The sequence below is a fragment of the Rhincodon typus genome, chromosome 24, assembly GCF_021869965.1.
Source record: "Rhincodon typus isolate 14 chromosome 24, sRhiTyp1.1, whole genome shotgun sequence".
NCBI lineage: Eukaryota > Metazoa > Chordata > Chondrichthyes > Orectolobiformes > Rhincodontidae > Rhincodon > Rhincodon typus.
In genome coordinates this window covers 47,433,922-47,450,523 of record NC_063355.1, presented here as the reverse complement: position 1 = coordinate 47,450,523, position 16,602 = coordinate 47,433,922, and the positions used below count along the sequence as shown (strand labels likewise).

General features: G+C 41.3%; 1 protein-coding gene across 1 annotated transcript in view; it reads right to left on the bottom strand.

The window, feature by feature from the left end:
* LOC125486008 (scavenger receptor class B member 1-like) overlaps positions 1 to 15,193 on the bottom strand; it is a gene marked incomplete at its 3' end in the record, with an annotated part of 30,168 nt that extends 14,975 nt beyond the window's left edge. Inside the window, exons 1-2 of the mRNA XM_048611773.1 lie at positions 15,179 to 15,193; positions 12,323 to 12,483 (exon numbers count right to left, since the gene is read on the bottom strand). Of these exons, the coding sequence (XP_048467730.1) occupies positions 12,323 to 12,483; positions 15,179 to 15,193 (176 nt within the window). The remainder of the gene's footprint in view (positions 1 to 12,322; positions 12,484 to 15,178) is intronic.
* Positions 15,194 to 16,602: the final 1,409 nt, after the last annotated feature.

Genomic DNA, 16,602 nt, shown 5'->3' with positions numbered 1-16,602 from the left:
CACACCAATGCTTCATCGGAGGCTGCACTGAGGATGTTACCCAGCACGGTAACGAAACGTCTGCGAAACAAGAAACCAGCTCAGCGAGCCAACCAACCTCAACACCCACAACTCGAGCTACAAATCTACTTCAAAACCTTAGGAATGACAATATATTTCTAAGTCAGAAGTGCGACTGGCTTAGAGAAGAACTTGCAAAAAACAAGACCAGATGCAGGCAGTTCAGCTCATTGCACCTGCTCTGCCATCAAGGCTGATCTGATCATCCTCACCTCCACTTTCCTGCTTTTTCCCCATAACCCTCAATTCCCTTACAGATTAAAAATCTGTCCATCTCCACCTTGAATATACTCAGCGACCCAGGCTCTAGAACACAATGATAAAGAATTGCACAGATTCACAACCCTCAAGAAAAAAAATCCTCATCTCTTGTAATAGAGTCATACAGCATGAAAACAGACCCTTGCGTCCATTTAGTCCGTGCCAACCATAATCCAAAACAGAACTAGTCCTACGTGGCTGCAATTGGCCCATATCCCTCCAAACATTTCCTATTCATGAACTTATCGAAATGTCTTCTAAATGCTGTAACTGTATCCACATCCACCACTTTCTCTGGAAATTCATTCCACACACTAACAACTCAAAAAAAAAATTGCCCCTCTAATCTTTAAAATCTTTTTTCCTCTCACCTTAAAAATATGGCCCGGAGTCTTGAAATCACCCATATCTGGGGCAAAGACACCTGCCATTCACCTCATCTATACCCCTCATGATTTTGTAAGCCTTTATAAAAGGTCACCCCTTAACCTCCTATGCTGCACTGAAAGAAGTCCCGGCCTATCCAGCCTCTCTAACTCAAACACCCCCTTCCCAGTAACATCCTGGTAAATCTCTTCTGAGCCCTCTGCAGCTCTATAACAATCTTCCTATAACACGATGACCAGAACTGGACACAGTACTCTAGAAGAGGCCTCACCAACGTCCTGTACATCCTCAACATAATGTCCGAACTCCTATACTCAAAGGGCTGAGCAATGAAGGCAAGCATGCTAAATGCCTTCTTAACCACCCTATCTATATGTGACACAAACTTCAAAGAATTATGTACCAGAACTGCTAAGTCTCTCTGTTCTACAAACACTGCCCACGGCCCTACTTTTAATTGTACAAGTCCTGCCCTTGTTCGTTTTACCAAAATGCAATACCTCACATTTATCCAAATTAAATTCCATCTGCCACTCTTCCACCCATTGACCCAACTGATCAAGATCTCTTCGTAATCTAAGATAACCTTCTTCACTGTCCACTATACCACTAATCTTGGTGTCATCCACAACTTACTGACAATGCCTTCTATAGTCTCATCCAAGTCATTTATATAAATGAGAAACAAAAGTGGGCCCAGCACTGATCCCTGTGGAACACCGCTGGTCACAGGCCTCCAGTCCAAACAACCTTCCACAATCACCGACTTATTCTAACTGGGTAAGCGCTTACTGAGATTATACCCTCCAGTCCGAGACTCTCCCACTTGCGGGAACAACCTCACCACATCTACTTTAACAAGCACCCTGAGAAGCTTTTACGTTTCATTAATGTCATCTGTCATTGTTCTAAACACTAATGAGTGCAGGCCCAAGCTATTCAATCTCTCCATGTAAGACAGTCACTCCATACTCATGATCAACCTAGCTAACCTTCTCTGTACTGTCTCCACTGCCAGCATAACTTTCCTTGGGTAAGGGGGCCAAAATTCATTATTCCAGATATGGTCTGACTAGAGCCTTATCAAACCTCAGTAAAACCCTCTAACATTTGTAGTCTATTTGCTTTGGAACAAAGGCCAATATTCCATTTACCTCCCCAATTACCCATTTAATTTGGATGCTAGCTAATTTGTGATTCATGGACGAGAAGTCCCGAATCCCTCGGTTCCATAGCTTTCTGCAGTCTTTCCCCATTTAAATAATGCTCAGCTCCTTTATCCTTCCTGCCAAAGTGCTTTTCACATTTTCCCCACGATAAATTCCATGTCAAGTTTTTGGCCACACATTTGACTGGTCTATATCCCTCTATACTTACTTTCCCACCTATTGTTATGTCATTCGCAAACCTGGCTGCGGTACATTCAATTTTGAATGCTGTAGGAGGAACCTTAGCACATTTCTGACAGTGACCATCAGATCCTAAAGGTTCAAGTCAGTGCTAGAGAACAACATGCAACAATTTACAGCAAGAAGAAATCAAATGGAGGAGAGCTGATTTTAGTGGGAGGTGAAGACCTAGGGGTATTATCACTGGACTGTCAATCCAGAGACCCAGATAATGTTCTGGGGACCCAGGTTCGAATCTTTGTTGCAACTGATGGTGGAATTTGAATTCAATAAAATATTAAGAGTCTAATGATGACCATGAATCCACTGGTGAGCGTCAGAAAAGTCCATCTGGTTTACCAACCTCCTTTAGGGAAGAAAACTGCCATTACCACCTTGTCTGGTGTAAACATGACACCAGACCTACAGCAATACGGTTGGCTCCTACCCCTCTGGGTAATAAACACTGGTCATCATCCCATGAATAGATAAAAAATAAATTGGGGCAAAAACACAGTGAAGCAGGATTGATTAGAACAAGAGGTTGGAGAGAAACTCCATAATTGAACAATTAGCCATTTTCAAAGAGCAGATGGTTTCCGTGGACTTAGATTTATTTTTTCCTCATGCAAAATGTTGCACAAACAAATCCAGAGTTTCCTGGATGTCCAAGGAATTAGAAGTTAAGATTAGAAAGAATAAAAAAGGTGCGCTTTTGCCACTGGAAGCTGTGAAATAAATTGAGAATCAACAGGAATACCAAAGGTTTAGGAGGGAGATGAGAAAGCAATAAGAAGAGTCAAGCGGAATTAGGAGTAAAGACTAGCAGCTAAAAGGAAATTCCAAAGTCTGCAGTTGGTGGATAAACATGAAGAGTGGCTAAGAGGAGTGTAGGGAGGAATAAGGCCAAATCGGAGGCAAAAGGGATTTACAGATGGAGGCAGACTGAAATATTAAATTAATACTTTGCACGAGCCTTTACAAAAGAGGGGGATGCTGTTCCAGGAAGAAACCCTGTCACTGGAAGAGATCAAAATTAATGAGGAAGTAGTTTTGGGTAGATTACTGGCACTTAAAGTTAAAGGACACTGGGGCTGGATGAGAGGCATCCAATGATTTTGAAGGAAGAGTGGGTAGAAATTGCAAAGACACTGGCCACAATATTTCAGTCTTCCCTGGATACCAGAGAAGTGCCAGAGGCCTGGAAAACTGCTAACATTATGACCTTGTTCAAAAAAGGTCATAAGACTAATCCTGGCAATTACAGTCAGTCAGTTCAACTTTGATACAGGGGAAATGTTATTTGAGAGAATTAAATATGGAAGCATGGAAAAAGGTGGATTGATGTGGAAGAATTAGCATGAATTTCTAAAAGGGGAAATCATGTTTAACGAACAGGTTTGGAGTTTGTTTGAAGAGGTAACAGATAGGGTCGACGAGGGTGACACTGTTGATATGGCTTACATGGATATGCAGAAGGTGTTTGATATCATGCTCACAACAGATTTGAGGAAGAGAGTGCAGAACCAGAATGGTTACAGTAATGAGAAACTTCAGTTACTACGATAGATTGAAGAAGTTGGGACTGTTCTCCTTGGAGAGAAGGCAGCTGAAAAAGGGTTTGATAGAGGCTTTCAAAATCAGAGTGAGCTGTACAGTAGACGGGGGAGAAGCTGCTCACAATTATAAAAGAAAGAACAAGAGGGCATAGAGCTAAAGTGATGTAGAAAATATGCAAGGGTGATGAAAGGAAAAATTGATTGGTATGGAATGCATTGTGTAGAAATATGGAGGAGGTGGGTTCAATTGAGGCATACAAGAGGATATTAGATGTTTTTGGATGGTAATGGTGTACAGTGAATGGGTAAAAGGCAGGAGATTGGCACTGGTTCAGGAAACACGATTAGATAATAGAGATAGTAGGAACTGCAGATGCTGGAGAATCTGAGATAACAAGGTGTAGAGCTGGATGAACACAGCAGGCCAAGCAGCATCAGAGGAGCAGGAAAGCTGATGTTTCGGGCCTAGACCCTTCATCAGAAATGGGGGAGGGAAAGGGGGTTCCGAAATAAATAGGGAGAGGTGGATAGAAGATGGATAGAGGAGAAGATAGGCGGAGAGGAAACAGACAGGTCAAAGAGGCGGGGATGGAGCCAGTAAAGGTGAGTGTAGGTGGGGAGTTAGGGACGAGATAGGTCAGTCCAGGGAGGATGGACAGGTCAAGGGGGCAGGATGAGGTTAGTAGGTAGGAGATGGGGGTGCTGCTTGAGGTGGGAGGAGGGGATAGGTGGGAGGAAGAACAGGTTAGGGAGGCGGGGACGAGCTGGGCTGGTTTTGGGATGCGGTAGGGGGAGGGGAGATTTTGAAGCTTGTGAAATCCACATTAATAGATAATAGAGATAGTACACGTGCAATGGGACAAATGACCTCCTCCTGCATTTATTAATTGAGATTCTAGAGTTCATTTTGTAGATTGTACACACCGCTGACCATTGTTGGAGGGACTAGATGTTTGTGGATATGGTGCCAATCAAGCAGACTGTTTTGTGCTGGATGTTGTCAAGCTTCTGGAGTGTTGTTGGAGCTTCACTGATCAAGGCACATCACACTGACTTGTCTCTTGCAGATGGTGTAGGCTTTTGGGAGTCAGGAATCTCTGCAGGATTCCTAGCCTCTGACCTGGTCTTGCAGTCACTGTCTATAAAATAAGTCTAGTTCAGCTTCTGGTCAATGGTAACTCCCAGCATGTTGATAGTGGAATTTTCAAGAATTGAATATCAAGGGGTGACCATTAGATCCTCTCTGGTTCGAGATGGCTGTTGACAGTACAGCAGGGAGTTGATGATGAAATAGTAATATAACTGGACTAGTTCCCCCAGTTTAGCATTTTGAGGACGTGGTTTCAAACTCCACCATGGCAGATGGTGAAATCTGAATTCAATTAAAAAAAAAATCTGGAAAAACACTAGCCTAATGGTGATCCGGTTCACTTATGTCCTTTAGGAGAAAAGATTTGCCATTCTCATCTGGGTCGGCCTACATGTGATTTCAGACCCACAGTAATTTGGTTGACTCAGTTAAAAGATGGGCAATAAATTCTGACCTAGCCAAGGATGCCCACTTCCCATAAACAAATGGGAGGAAAAATACGATGTAAACTCAAAATTGTCTCCTGAAATCCACCTGAACTTTAAATTGATCTGAAGTGAAAAATTCTTAGAATCTTCAATTTCAGAAATACCAGATTTTGCTTTTAACCCTACAGTACCGAAACCTGTCATTGTCGGCTATCTATTGATCCATAAAGTTTGATTCTCTAAACAAAAAAGTTGTGATTGTGACAATAGGATGCCAATCCACTGTTGCATTTGCTTTCCATTTTAATTGTGCTCTTTAAAACTTCAGAATCAAAATCGGTGTTGCAGGGTAGAGCTGTTTCTATTTTTATTTCTGGTCATTGGTTTTGAAAGAAAACGTTTCTCTCGTTTGTTGCTATAGCTTTAAAAATAGCTGGTAACCTTTTGTTGTCGTAACTGTAAAGGTTTGAGGTTTGTAGCATGGTCTATAGGTTCTGCCTAGAGGTGGCGATCTTACCAAAAAGAAAGAAAGAATATATGTCATATCATTTTTTATTTTCAGGAAAAAGAAAGCAGAATAGACTGGGACACAGGTAAGGCCTCTTTAGTATGGTGTTTAAGATTTCTTTTCTTCTGGGAGCCCTTGGAGCTCTCGTTTCAGAGCTGTTTAAAACTCCCATTTTTCTCACACCACACCCAAAATTCAGGTCAACAGTAACATTTTTAAAAAAAATAAGTGGTAGAAGCCTCACTATATTCCAGTGAGGTTTTAGCCTTTAGTGGAGGTTGGAGCATATTAGCTTTGGTTGCATTTGTAACCACAACAGGGTTGAGACACAGATTGATAGGAAAAAGAATATTCACATCAACCACTTTTCCAACCTTTAGTGTCACTTCATGCCATTAACTAGCTGTCACCACTAGCTTTTAGTGACTACTTGCTGCCATGATGTGGGTTGACATTTTGCCAAGTTACCCTGTGTAACATCAACCATAAAGTCAAGGTTCTTATGAATGGAGGTCTTGAAGTTTATTTCTAAACTTTAGATAGTGACCATTATCACACACAGAGCATCTGGTTTTATGTTACTGATATGATTGCACATTACAATCACCTGACTACATGGACTCCACTTCCCAGAGTGAGTGTCTGACAGTCAGGCAGGCATCTATATATCATAACCTCTCATGTGATTTCAAGTAACTGTTGTAAGACAATACAGGCTTGTGGTGGCCTGGAATCAGTGTTTAAATGCAACATCTTGTATCAAGGTAGAAGTATGATTAGATATCCTCAAGACCTCAAATCTATTCTATCTTGCAAAAGAATGACATTTCAAAAGCAGAAATGCCATTCATGACAGCTTCCTGGAACTGGATTTGGACAGGACTGCGCTAACCACTAAATACTGATGCTGCTGCTGCTATGGTCTTCAGGTGTACACACCTTGTGCCTTCTTTCCAACAAAATAATCTGATCCTTCCTATAACCAACCCTTCAACCAGGCCTGCTGTCATGAAGACCGCAGAATGGGTCAAATTACCCTTTTCATTTTATTCTTTAATTAAATAGTGCCAAAATTATAGCCTCAATTTATAGCTTTAAATTGAGGGGTGATAGATATAGGACAGATATCAGAGGTAGGTTCTTTACTCAGAGAGTAGTAAGGGCGTGGAATGCCCTGCCTGCAAAAATAGTAGACTCGCCCACTTTAAGGGCATTTAAATGGTCATTGGATAAACATATGGATGATAATGGAACAGTTTAGGTTAGATGGGCTTCAGATTGGTTTCACAGGTCGGCACAACATCGAGGGCCGAAGGGCCTGTACTGCGCTGTAATGTTCTATGTTCTATGTTCTAAAACAAACTGCACAGCACTCTAGCTACAGTCGAATTTATCCAATATACAGATTAGTAATAGTCTCCATTTTTACATTTCATACTTTGCTAATAAAAGGCACGCTTCCCATGTTTGTGTTCTGGACGATCTACTTGTTCAGTCACCTTCAAGAGATCTAAACTACAAAAAAGGTCCCTCTGTCCACTTCTCTGTATCCTATCACATATAGCATAAGGCAAAGGAATGCAGGATTTGCAAATTCATTTTTATTTTTAATAAAAAAATGCCCTCTTCTGTATACTTCACAAAGTCATGTTTACTTGAAACATGTTATTCAAAGATAGGAGAAAGGAAACGTATCAATAATTAATCCAATACAGGGTAGTTGGAATAGAAGCTACAATGAAGGAGCAAGAGTTGAATTTGATGTTATTCGGCATAAATTCAGCAAGTCTTAAAGTGTACAAACAAGAAGATAATTTGTACAGGTCAAAAGGCTGGGTATTCCACAGTAACAACTCCAGACTCTTCAAAGTCATTTCACAATCTACAAAACTCAGTTGTTTGCATTCACAGCTCAGAGTCAGAAGACAGAGTTGAAGTCCCACTCCAAGTGGTACTAAGGTCCAAATGGTACTGAGGGAGTGCTGCACTGTCAGAGGTACTATCTATTGATAGAACTGTTAAACCAAAGTTTTACCTATCCTCTCAGGTAGGCATAAAAACATCCTAGGGTGCTGAATTTGAATTAGAATGTGGGAGTTAATTTAGGGACTGGACTGGACACAACAGCAGTTTTCCTTCCCTAAAGGGAATTGGTAAAAACACTAATCTAGTTCATTAAATTTTAAAAAAAGTAGTTTCATGATAGCACAGATTAGTTTTAATTCCCTAATTGACCTGGAATATATTTATAGAGCCAGAGTCACATAGTATGAAAACAGTCCACTTAGTCCATGCCAACTATAACCTCAAACTAAATTAATCCCACCTGCCTGCACTTGGCTCATCTCTCCAAACATTTCATATTCATGTACTTACCAAATGCCTTTTAAAACATTGTAACCGTATTCACATCTACCATGTTTTCCTGGAAGGTCAGCCCACATGAGCCACTTTTAAAAAAATAATTAACCTCCATGTCTTTTTTAAAATCTCTTCGCACCTTAAAAATAAGCATCCTTGTCTTGAAATCCCCCACCCTAGGGAAAAGACCCCTGCCATTCACCTCATCTATACGCCTCATGATTTTATAAATCTAAGGCCACCTCTCAACCTATACTACAGTGAAAAAAACATCCTAGCCTATGCAGCCTCTCCTTATAACTCAAGCTCTCCATTCCCAGTAATATCCTGGCAAATTTCTTGAGCCCTCTCCAGCTTAATAATATCCTTCCTATAACAGGGTGACCAGAACTGGATGCAGTATTCCAGAAGAGGCCTCACCAACATCTCAATATAACATCCCAAATGCTATACTCAAAAAAGGTCTGAGCAATGAAAGCAAGCATGCTGAATGCCTTCTCAACCACCTTATCTACATGTGACACAAGCTTCAAAGAATTATGCGCCTGAACCCCTAGGTGTCTGTTCTACAACATTACCCAAGGCCCTACTTTTAACTGTACAAGTCCTACCTTTGTTTTACCAAAATGCAATACTTTGCATTTATCCAAAATAAACTCCATCTACCACAATTCTGCCCAAAACACAACTGATCAAGGTCTCCAAGTGATCTTAGATAGCCTTCTTCACAGTGCACTATACCACTAACTTTGGTGTCATCTGCAAACATACTAACCATACCTTCTACATTGTTTGTCTTTTCTATAAATGGATTTAGATTTCAAAAAAGTGGACTCAGCACCAATCCCTGTGAAACACTGCTGATCATAGGTCTCTTGTTGGAAAAACAACCCTCCATCATTGTTTCCTGCCACTGAGCCAATTGTGCCCAGTTGGCAAGCTCACCCATGTGATCAAACTTTACTAGTTAGTCTACCATCCAGAACCTTGTTAAAGGCTTTACTGAAGTCCAAGTAAACAATGTCTACTGCTCTGCCCTTGTCAATCTTCTTGGTTACTTCCTCAAAAAAACAATTTTCAGAGACTTTATTTCCCTCACACAAAACTATCCCTAATTATCCCCTGCCTCTCCAAATGCACATAAATCCTAAGCTACTCACCACTGAAGCCAGACTAAATTATGTGCTTTAATTCTTTTAGGATAGACAATTACACATTTTCCCACAGTATACTCTACTCTTTAGATTTTGGCCCACTCAACTTCTCTCTATTCCCTTGTGGCCTTCTTGTGTCCTTGTCACAATTTACTTCCTGACTGATCCTCTCATTATCAGGTAACTTGGCAACCATATCTGTGTCCCTGCATTCGTGCTATTTCTTTTTAATTTGTAAGCAGTTGAGGTCCCAATGTCAATTCTGGCAGCCCACCACTTGTTAGATCATGTCAACCAGAAAGAGACCTATTTATGCCAACTGTTTCCTGTTAACAAGTCAATCTTTTAATCATAGAACTGTACCAAATAGGAGTAGGCCATTCAGCCCTTCAACTCTACTCCACTGTTCAATAAGATCATGATTAATCATCCAATTCTGTACCCTGTTTTAGCTTATTCCCCAAATCCTTTAATTCATTTATCCCAAAGAACTCTATCTAATTTCTTGAAACAAATGTTTTTGCCTCAGCCGAGTCAATCGTGTTAATATGTTAACCACCAGCACCATGAGCTCTGAATTTTCACTAACTTTCAATGCAGTATCTTAGCAAAAAATCCCATTTGCAATAAGTTGGTTAAGCAGGATTTCCCCTTCACAAAATCACGTAGCCTGCAACTTTGTAGGTACCTTACTAGAATATCTTTTAATAGCTTGTAACATTTTCCTAATGACAGAACATAATTGGCTTGTCGTTTGCTGTTTTGTCTCCCTTTTTGGAATTGTAGTTACATTCTCTACTTTTCAATCTAATAGAAGCGTTCTGAATCAAGGGAGTTTTGGAAAATTAAAACCAATGAATCAACCATCTCACTAGCTACTTTCTTTAAGATCCCAGAACAAAGCCTGTTAAGATCCAGGCACTGGTCCCACCACAGCTCCAACAACTTACTTAGCACCACCTCTCTGATGGTGGTGATGATATTTTTTGAGTTCCTTTCTCTTCAATGTCCCTATGTGCCACCATTTCCAGGATATTACTTGTTCCCTTTATAGTGAAGATGGATGAAATTTCCTTTTCCATTAAGTTATCTAGACACTGTCCTAAAGAACATTCACTTGATATTTTTAAAAAATGTTAACAGAAACACTGCCTGTTTCTATATTTCTAGTTATCGCTCTCGTACTTATTTCTTCTTCAGTAATATTTTAGGAAAGTGATGAATGATTAAATGTCCTCACCAACCTAAGGTGGTGGCAAATTTCCTTCTTGAAGTGGTGCAGTCCATTTGATGAAGGTTGATCCACAATGTCCTCAGGGGGAGGGAACTTCAGGATTTTGACCCAGTGACAGTGAAGGAACAGCAATATATTCCCAGGTCAAAATGGTAAGTGGCTTGGAGCAGAATTTAGAGGTGGTGGTGTTCCCACATATCTGCTGGCCATGTCTTTCTAGATGGAAAAGATTATGGCTTCGGAAGGTGCTGTCGAAGAATATTTGGTGATTTTTCTGCAGTGCACTTTGTGGATAGTACACACTGCTGCTACTGAGCGTCGGTGGTGTTGGGAGTAAATGTTTGTCGATGTGGTGTCAATCAAGAAACCTGTTTGGTTCTGGATGGTTCCAGTCCTCACTGGGATACAGCCTAGAAATCAGGCCTGGCTATTCCTGGAGTCCAAAAAGCTAAAGGTTGTGTAAAAGTATGCAAAAATACCCCAATTTCCTTTCTTTTGGATCAAGGTTGACAGAGCATGGACTGGGTTTCTATGCTATAGACAAATTACTGTTGTTACAATCAATAAATACTACAGGCAGACAATTGTCGACATACAACTCTACAAAAATAAAAACAGAACAAATCGAGGACGCTGAAAATCAGAGACAAAACAAATGCAGAATCTTAATTTGAAGAAGCGTTATTGTACCCAAAACATTAACTCTGCTTTCTCCCCACAGATGTTGCCAGGCCTGTTGAGCTTTTCCAGCCATTTCTACTTTCCAAATTTGAAAAAAGGGTGATAATGGGTGCAGGGAGAAACTGGGAAGGCAGTTCAATGGTCCCTGTCCACAGGGTTTGCTGAGATGATCCTTTTGGCTTGTGAGGACCTGCTGTTCCTGGTCTGTCTGCATATCAACCATGGTGCTAGGATTTCCTTGCTTGATGTAGATGCTGGTACAGGGCAGCATGGCGGCTCAGTGGTTAGCACTGCTGCCTCACAGCGCCAGGGACCCGGGTTCAATTCCAACTTCGGGTGACTGTCTTTCCACCGGGTGCTCCGGTTTCCTCCCACAGTCTAAAGATGTGCAAGTTAGGTGGATTGGCCATGCTAAATTGCTCATTAGTGCCCAAGGATGTGTAGGTTACGTGGTTTAGCCATGGGAGATGTAGGGTTACAGAGTGTTGGGGGTGAGTTAGTGTGGACTTGTTGGCCTGAATGATCTGTTTCCACACTATGGAATCTATGATTCTCTGGACCTTTCAGAGACCCCCTTTAGAAGTTGGCATCCTGGGAACAGATGCAATAGAGACTGGGATAATGGGATGGAGCCTTTACAGGAGGCAAGGTAAGAGGATGTATAGCCCAGAACTCTAAGAGTTGTTGTGTTTGTAGTGAGTGTTGGTAGTCAATCTATCCCCAAAAGATAGAGGAAGGGAAGGGAGGACTCCGAGATGGAGCAGGGTGTAAATTGAAATTGATACTTTTTCTAATTTTGAATGGGAGACGGATGGAGCACTAATAATGTCATCAACGTAACAGAGAAACAGTTGCGGATGGGGGCTGGAGTAAGACAGGAACAAGGAATGTTCCACGTACCCCACAGACATAGGCTGAACTGGGACCCATGAAGGTAGCCATAACTTTGGCTTAAAGTGAGAGAAATGAGTAAAAGGAAAATCTAAGCTGTCTCATTGTTTCTTTTATGAGTGGAAACAGCTTCTCCCTGTCTACTTTGTCCAGCCACATCTGTGACAACACCGCAAGATGATTCACCTGGAATCCTTCAGCCAGTAAGGAAATACAGTTCAATAATAACATTTCAATTTTGATTTTCCCTTTCACATTTAAATGATGGGTTACATTTGAAAGTTCAAAAAAATACATAAGAACATGACTGAGGAACATACCTGTAAACATAAGGCCCACGCTGCTCAAGAACTGGTTTCTCACCACGCAGAATTTCTTGAGGATTTTTAACCTCAAAGTAGTACAGCGACATGTAAAATGGTACAGGAATGTCTTGCCACATGGTGTAGGCCAGGCCATTATCAGGATCAATCTGAACTTTCTAGTCACAAATATGGAGGAAAATTCAGTTGTCAAGTGGAAAAACTCCAATTAAAAATTACAGCAGCTTCCCAAAAGGCCTCAAATGAAAGTTGATTTTCTGGTTATTTGGCCATGTCAATATTCTGACTCAGAATCAAAGTTTCTTAACACTTCACAGCCCCTGAAGTTAGCATTTGCCCTTTAGAGAAGCTAGCCTTCATCACCTGAACCCACCCTGTTTTCATATCCTCTTAGACCCTTTTCCTTGAAGTAATTGTTCAATCCAACTGTGAATGTTATCAACAGCTTGTTTTGTTTAATTGAACTTCTTTCACAGGATGAATGAAGCATCATGGGCTGAACCAGCTTTTATTACCCAGGCCTAAATTGCCCTCATGAAGATAGCAGTGAGCTACCCTCTTGAACCACCACGGTCCTATATATACCCCCACAGTACTGACAGAAAGGATTCCAGGATCTTCAACCAGTAATGCCAGAGGAAAAGGAGGTTGCACTTTCCCAGGCAAGTAGGAATAGCCTCCAACCTGCTTTTGTAACATGTGTCTGTACATGCATGATCCAGTTCAATTCCTGGTCAATGGTAACCCACAGAATGTTGATCGTGAGGGATAGAGACAGCAATGACACTAAATGTCAAAGAACAGCAGTTAAATTCTCTTTTGTCAGACAGAGTCATTGCTTGGAATTTTGTTATACCTCACTAAGGTAACATGCTGGATATTGAACCCTGTTATTCCCAGACTGATCACGAAAGTTAAAACATTTGAACATTTATAACATCCATTGTGCCAAGCATGACTCCAAACAGTGGAAAATTTCCACCCCCCCCCCGCCACCTCGATTCCAGTTTTGTTGGGGTTTATTGATGCCATACTAGTTGGCTACTTCCCTGATAAAAAGGGCAGTCAGTCAAACCTGACATTGGACACTCCTTTTCACTTGCACACCCATGCAACATGGTCTAGCGAAGGATAGAGAGCACTTCAAAAACCACAGAACAAGCTGGGGGAGGTGAGAGAAGAGAATAAGATGACAGAGGCACAATAATACAGCCTAGAAACAGACCCTTCGGCCCAAACAGTCCATGCCAAACATAATCCCAAACTAACCCAGTCCCATCTGCCTGCTCCCTCTAAACCTTTCCTATCATGTACTTATCCAAAATGTCTTTTAAATGTTGGAACTGTGCCCACATTCACCATTTCTCTGGAAGTTCATGTCACATGCAAATTACCGTGTTTCAAAAAAAATCATTGATCCTCATCTTTAAATCTCTCTTCTCTCCTCACCTTAAAAATATGCACTTGGTCTTGAAATCCTCTGTCCTAAGGGGAAAACACCTATCGTTAACCCTATCTATACCCCTCATGATTTTATAAACCTCTAAGTTTACCTCTCAACCTTCTATGCTCCAGTGGAAAAGAATGCCATCCTCTTTACAACTCAACCTTCCATACTTGCAACATACTGGTAAGTCTCCTCTTAACCCTCCCTAGTCTAATATCATCCTTCCAATAACAGGGCAACCAGAACCGGACACAGTATTCCAGAAGAGGCACCAATATCCTGTACAACCTCAACATGACTTCTCTGCTTAATCCTTTGATGATGAGTTTAAGGCAAGCATGCTGAGTGCCTTTTTAAATTGCCCTGTCTACATGTGACACAAACTTCAAAGAATTATGTACTGAACCCTTAGGATCCTCTGTTCTACAACAGTACCAAGGTCCTACCATTGACTGTAAAAGTCCTGCCCCGTTTATTGTACCAAAATGCAACACCTTGAATTTATCCAAACTGAACTCCATCTGCCATCTTTCAGCCCATTGACCCATTTGATCAAGATCTCTGTGATTTCACCGCCTATGATAAAGATTGGGTGACTCTATGGTAAGATGTGCAAGAAATATGCATTAGATTAAATGAAGTGCTTCCTTACATGTGGGAACAAACAACATTTTGGAATGTATCAATCCCAAGAGCTAGGAAGGTGCGAGGTCCAAAATTTGGATCCTTTCCACATGGTGTCAGAGCTATAGAAGCCAAACCACGTCCTAGCAGGAGGCATTATACCTACAACCAGTTCTGGTGTGGAGCTCAAATGATACAAGCAAAACAATGCAGAACATTAGGTACAATAACCCCAAAACTTGGACATAAACATTTATGCCATCTTCAAATGTGACAAACTCATGGAAGGTAGTTTAAATAAAGCTATTCTCAGGTTTCTCATCTCTTTCAGATTTTCTGTTCACAATCTGTTGCTGAATCTATACTTACTACATCTATCTCTTAGTCAAATATGATGTACCAAATGTAACACCTTGGCCTCTCATATACATTGTCCAGATCAAATAAAAAAAAAAGTGCATAAAATTGCTTTCTTCAGGCTTTTCCTATTTTACTGGAGAGAAAGACACTCAAGTCAAAAATACGGAAAATGATAAAAAGAATTGGTCTGTAATAGACTCCATGCAATCCAGTCAGACAGATCAGTTGTGATCTTATTAGATGACAGAGCAGGCTCAAAGGACCTAGTAGCCTACTGTTGCTCCTTTATTCAAAATGTACAATTCCTACGTTACACACATGGAGTAAAACTTAGGTCTCACCATTTAAGAGAACCCAAACCCCCATCAAGGAACAGAGCCAATCTTCCTAATTTTAACCTCACTCAGCATCCCTGCATTTACCTGATAATTTTTCATTCCCTCAAGTATTGTGTATTGGTTGCAAATTTTATTCATTTTAAAATTTAATACTGTCTCCTTTAACTGCTCCATCTAACATCTCCATGTTGATTTTCTGAAGGGGGGTCTGGGCCCGAAACATCAGCCTTCCTGCTCCTCTGATGCTGCTTGGCCTGCTGTGTTCATCCAGCTCTACACCTTGTTATCTCATCTAACACTTCTGTTGCTTTCTGAACAGGTCTACATTTGTTGGAGGATTGTCACATTTCTATGCCTAGCCTCTATTCTTGCTACCAATAGAAATTTAGTTAGGCCACAAATGGAATATTGCATACAGTTCTGATCACCACATTAGGATGTTTTTGAGACAGTACAGAAAACATTTACTTCAACGTTGCCTGGAATGGGGGATTTTAGCGATGCAGAAAGGTTGGATAGGCCGGGTTTGGTTACACTGGAATACAGGAGGTTGAGGGGTGGTCGGATAGAAGTTTAAACAATTGTGAATAGCATGGATAGAGTGGCAAATATGAGGCTTTTTCCTCAGGATAGAAGGAAAAATTACTAGGAACACAGGTTTGGGGAGGGGGTGGGGGTAAGGTGTAGTTTAAAAGAGACGTGAGGCAGGTTTTTCACACAGGTGGCGAGCGCCTGGAATACACTGCCAAAAGTCATGGTGGAAGCAGACATAATAGCAGCATTCAAGAAACACCTGGACGAATACATGAATAGGAAGGGAACAGAGATACGGATCCTGCAAGTGAAGACAGGTTTCAGGACAGTATTACGGTGGCAGAAAGGACGTTTGATGACAACTCGTCTACTGAGGTAGTATAGGCTGAGGTTAGAACCAGGAAAGGAGAGGTCACCCTGTTGGGAGTTTTCTATAGGCCTCCAAAAAGTTTCAGAGATGTAGAGGAAAAGATTGCAAAGATGATTCTGGATAGGAGCGAAAGTAACAGGGTAGTTGTTATGGGGGACTTTAACTTTCCAAATATTGACTGGAAACACTATAGTTCGAGTACTTCAGATGGGTCAGTTTTTGTCCAATGTGTGCAGGAGGGTTTCCTGACACAGTATGTAGATAGGCCAACAAGAGGCGAGACCACATTGGATTTGGTACTGGGTAATGAACCAGGCCAGGTGTTAGATTTGGAGGTAGGAGAGCACTTTGGTGATAGTGACCACAATTCGGTTACGTTTACTTTAGCGATGGAAAGGGATCGGTGTATAAAGCAGGGCAAGAGTTATAGCTGGGGGAAAGGCAACTATGAGGCGATGAGGCAAGATTTAGGATGCATAGGATGGAGAAGGAAACTGCAGGGGCTGGGCACAATTGACATGTGGAGCTTGTTCAAGGAACAGCTACTGCGTGTCCTCGAGAAGTATGTACCTGTCAGGCAGGGAGGAAGTGGTCGAGCGAGGGA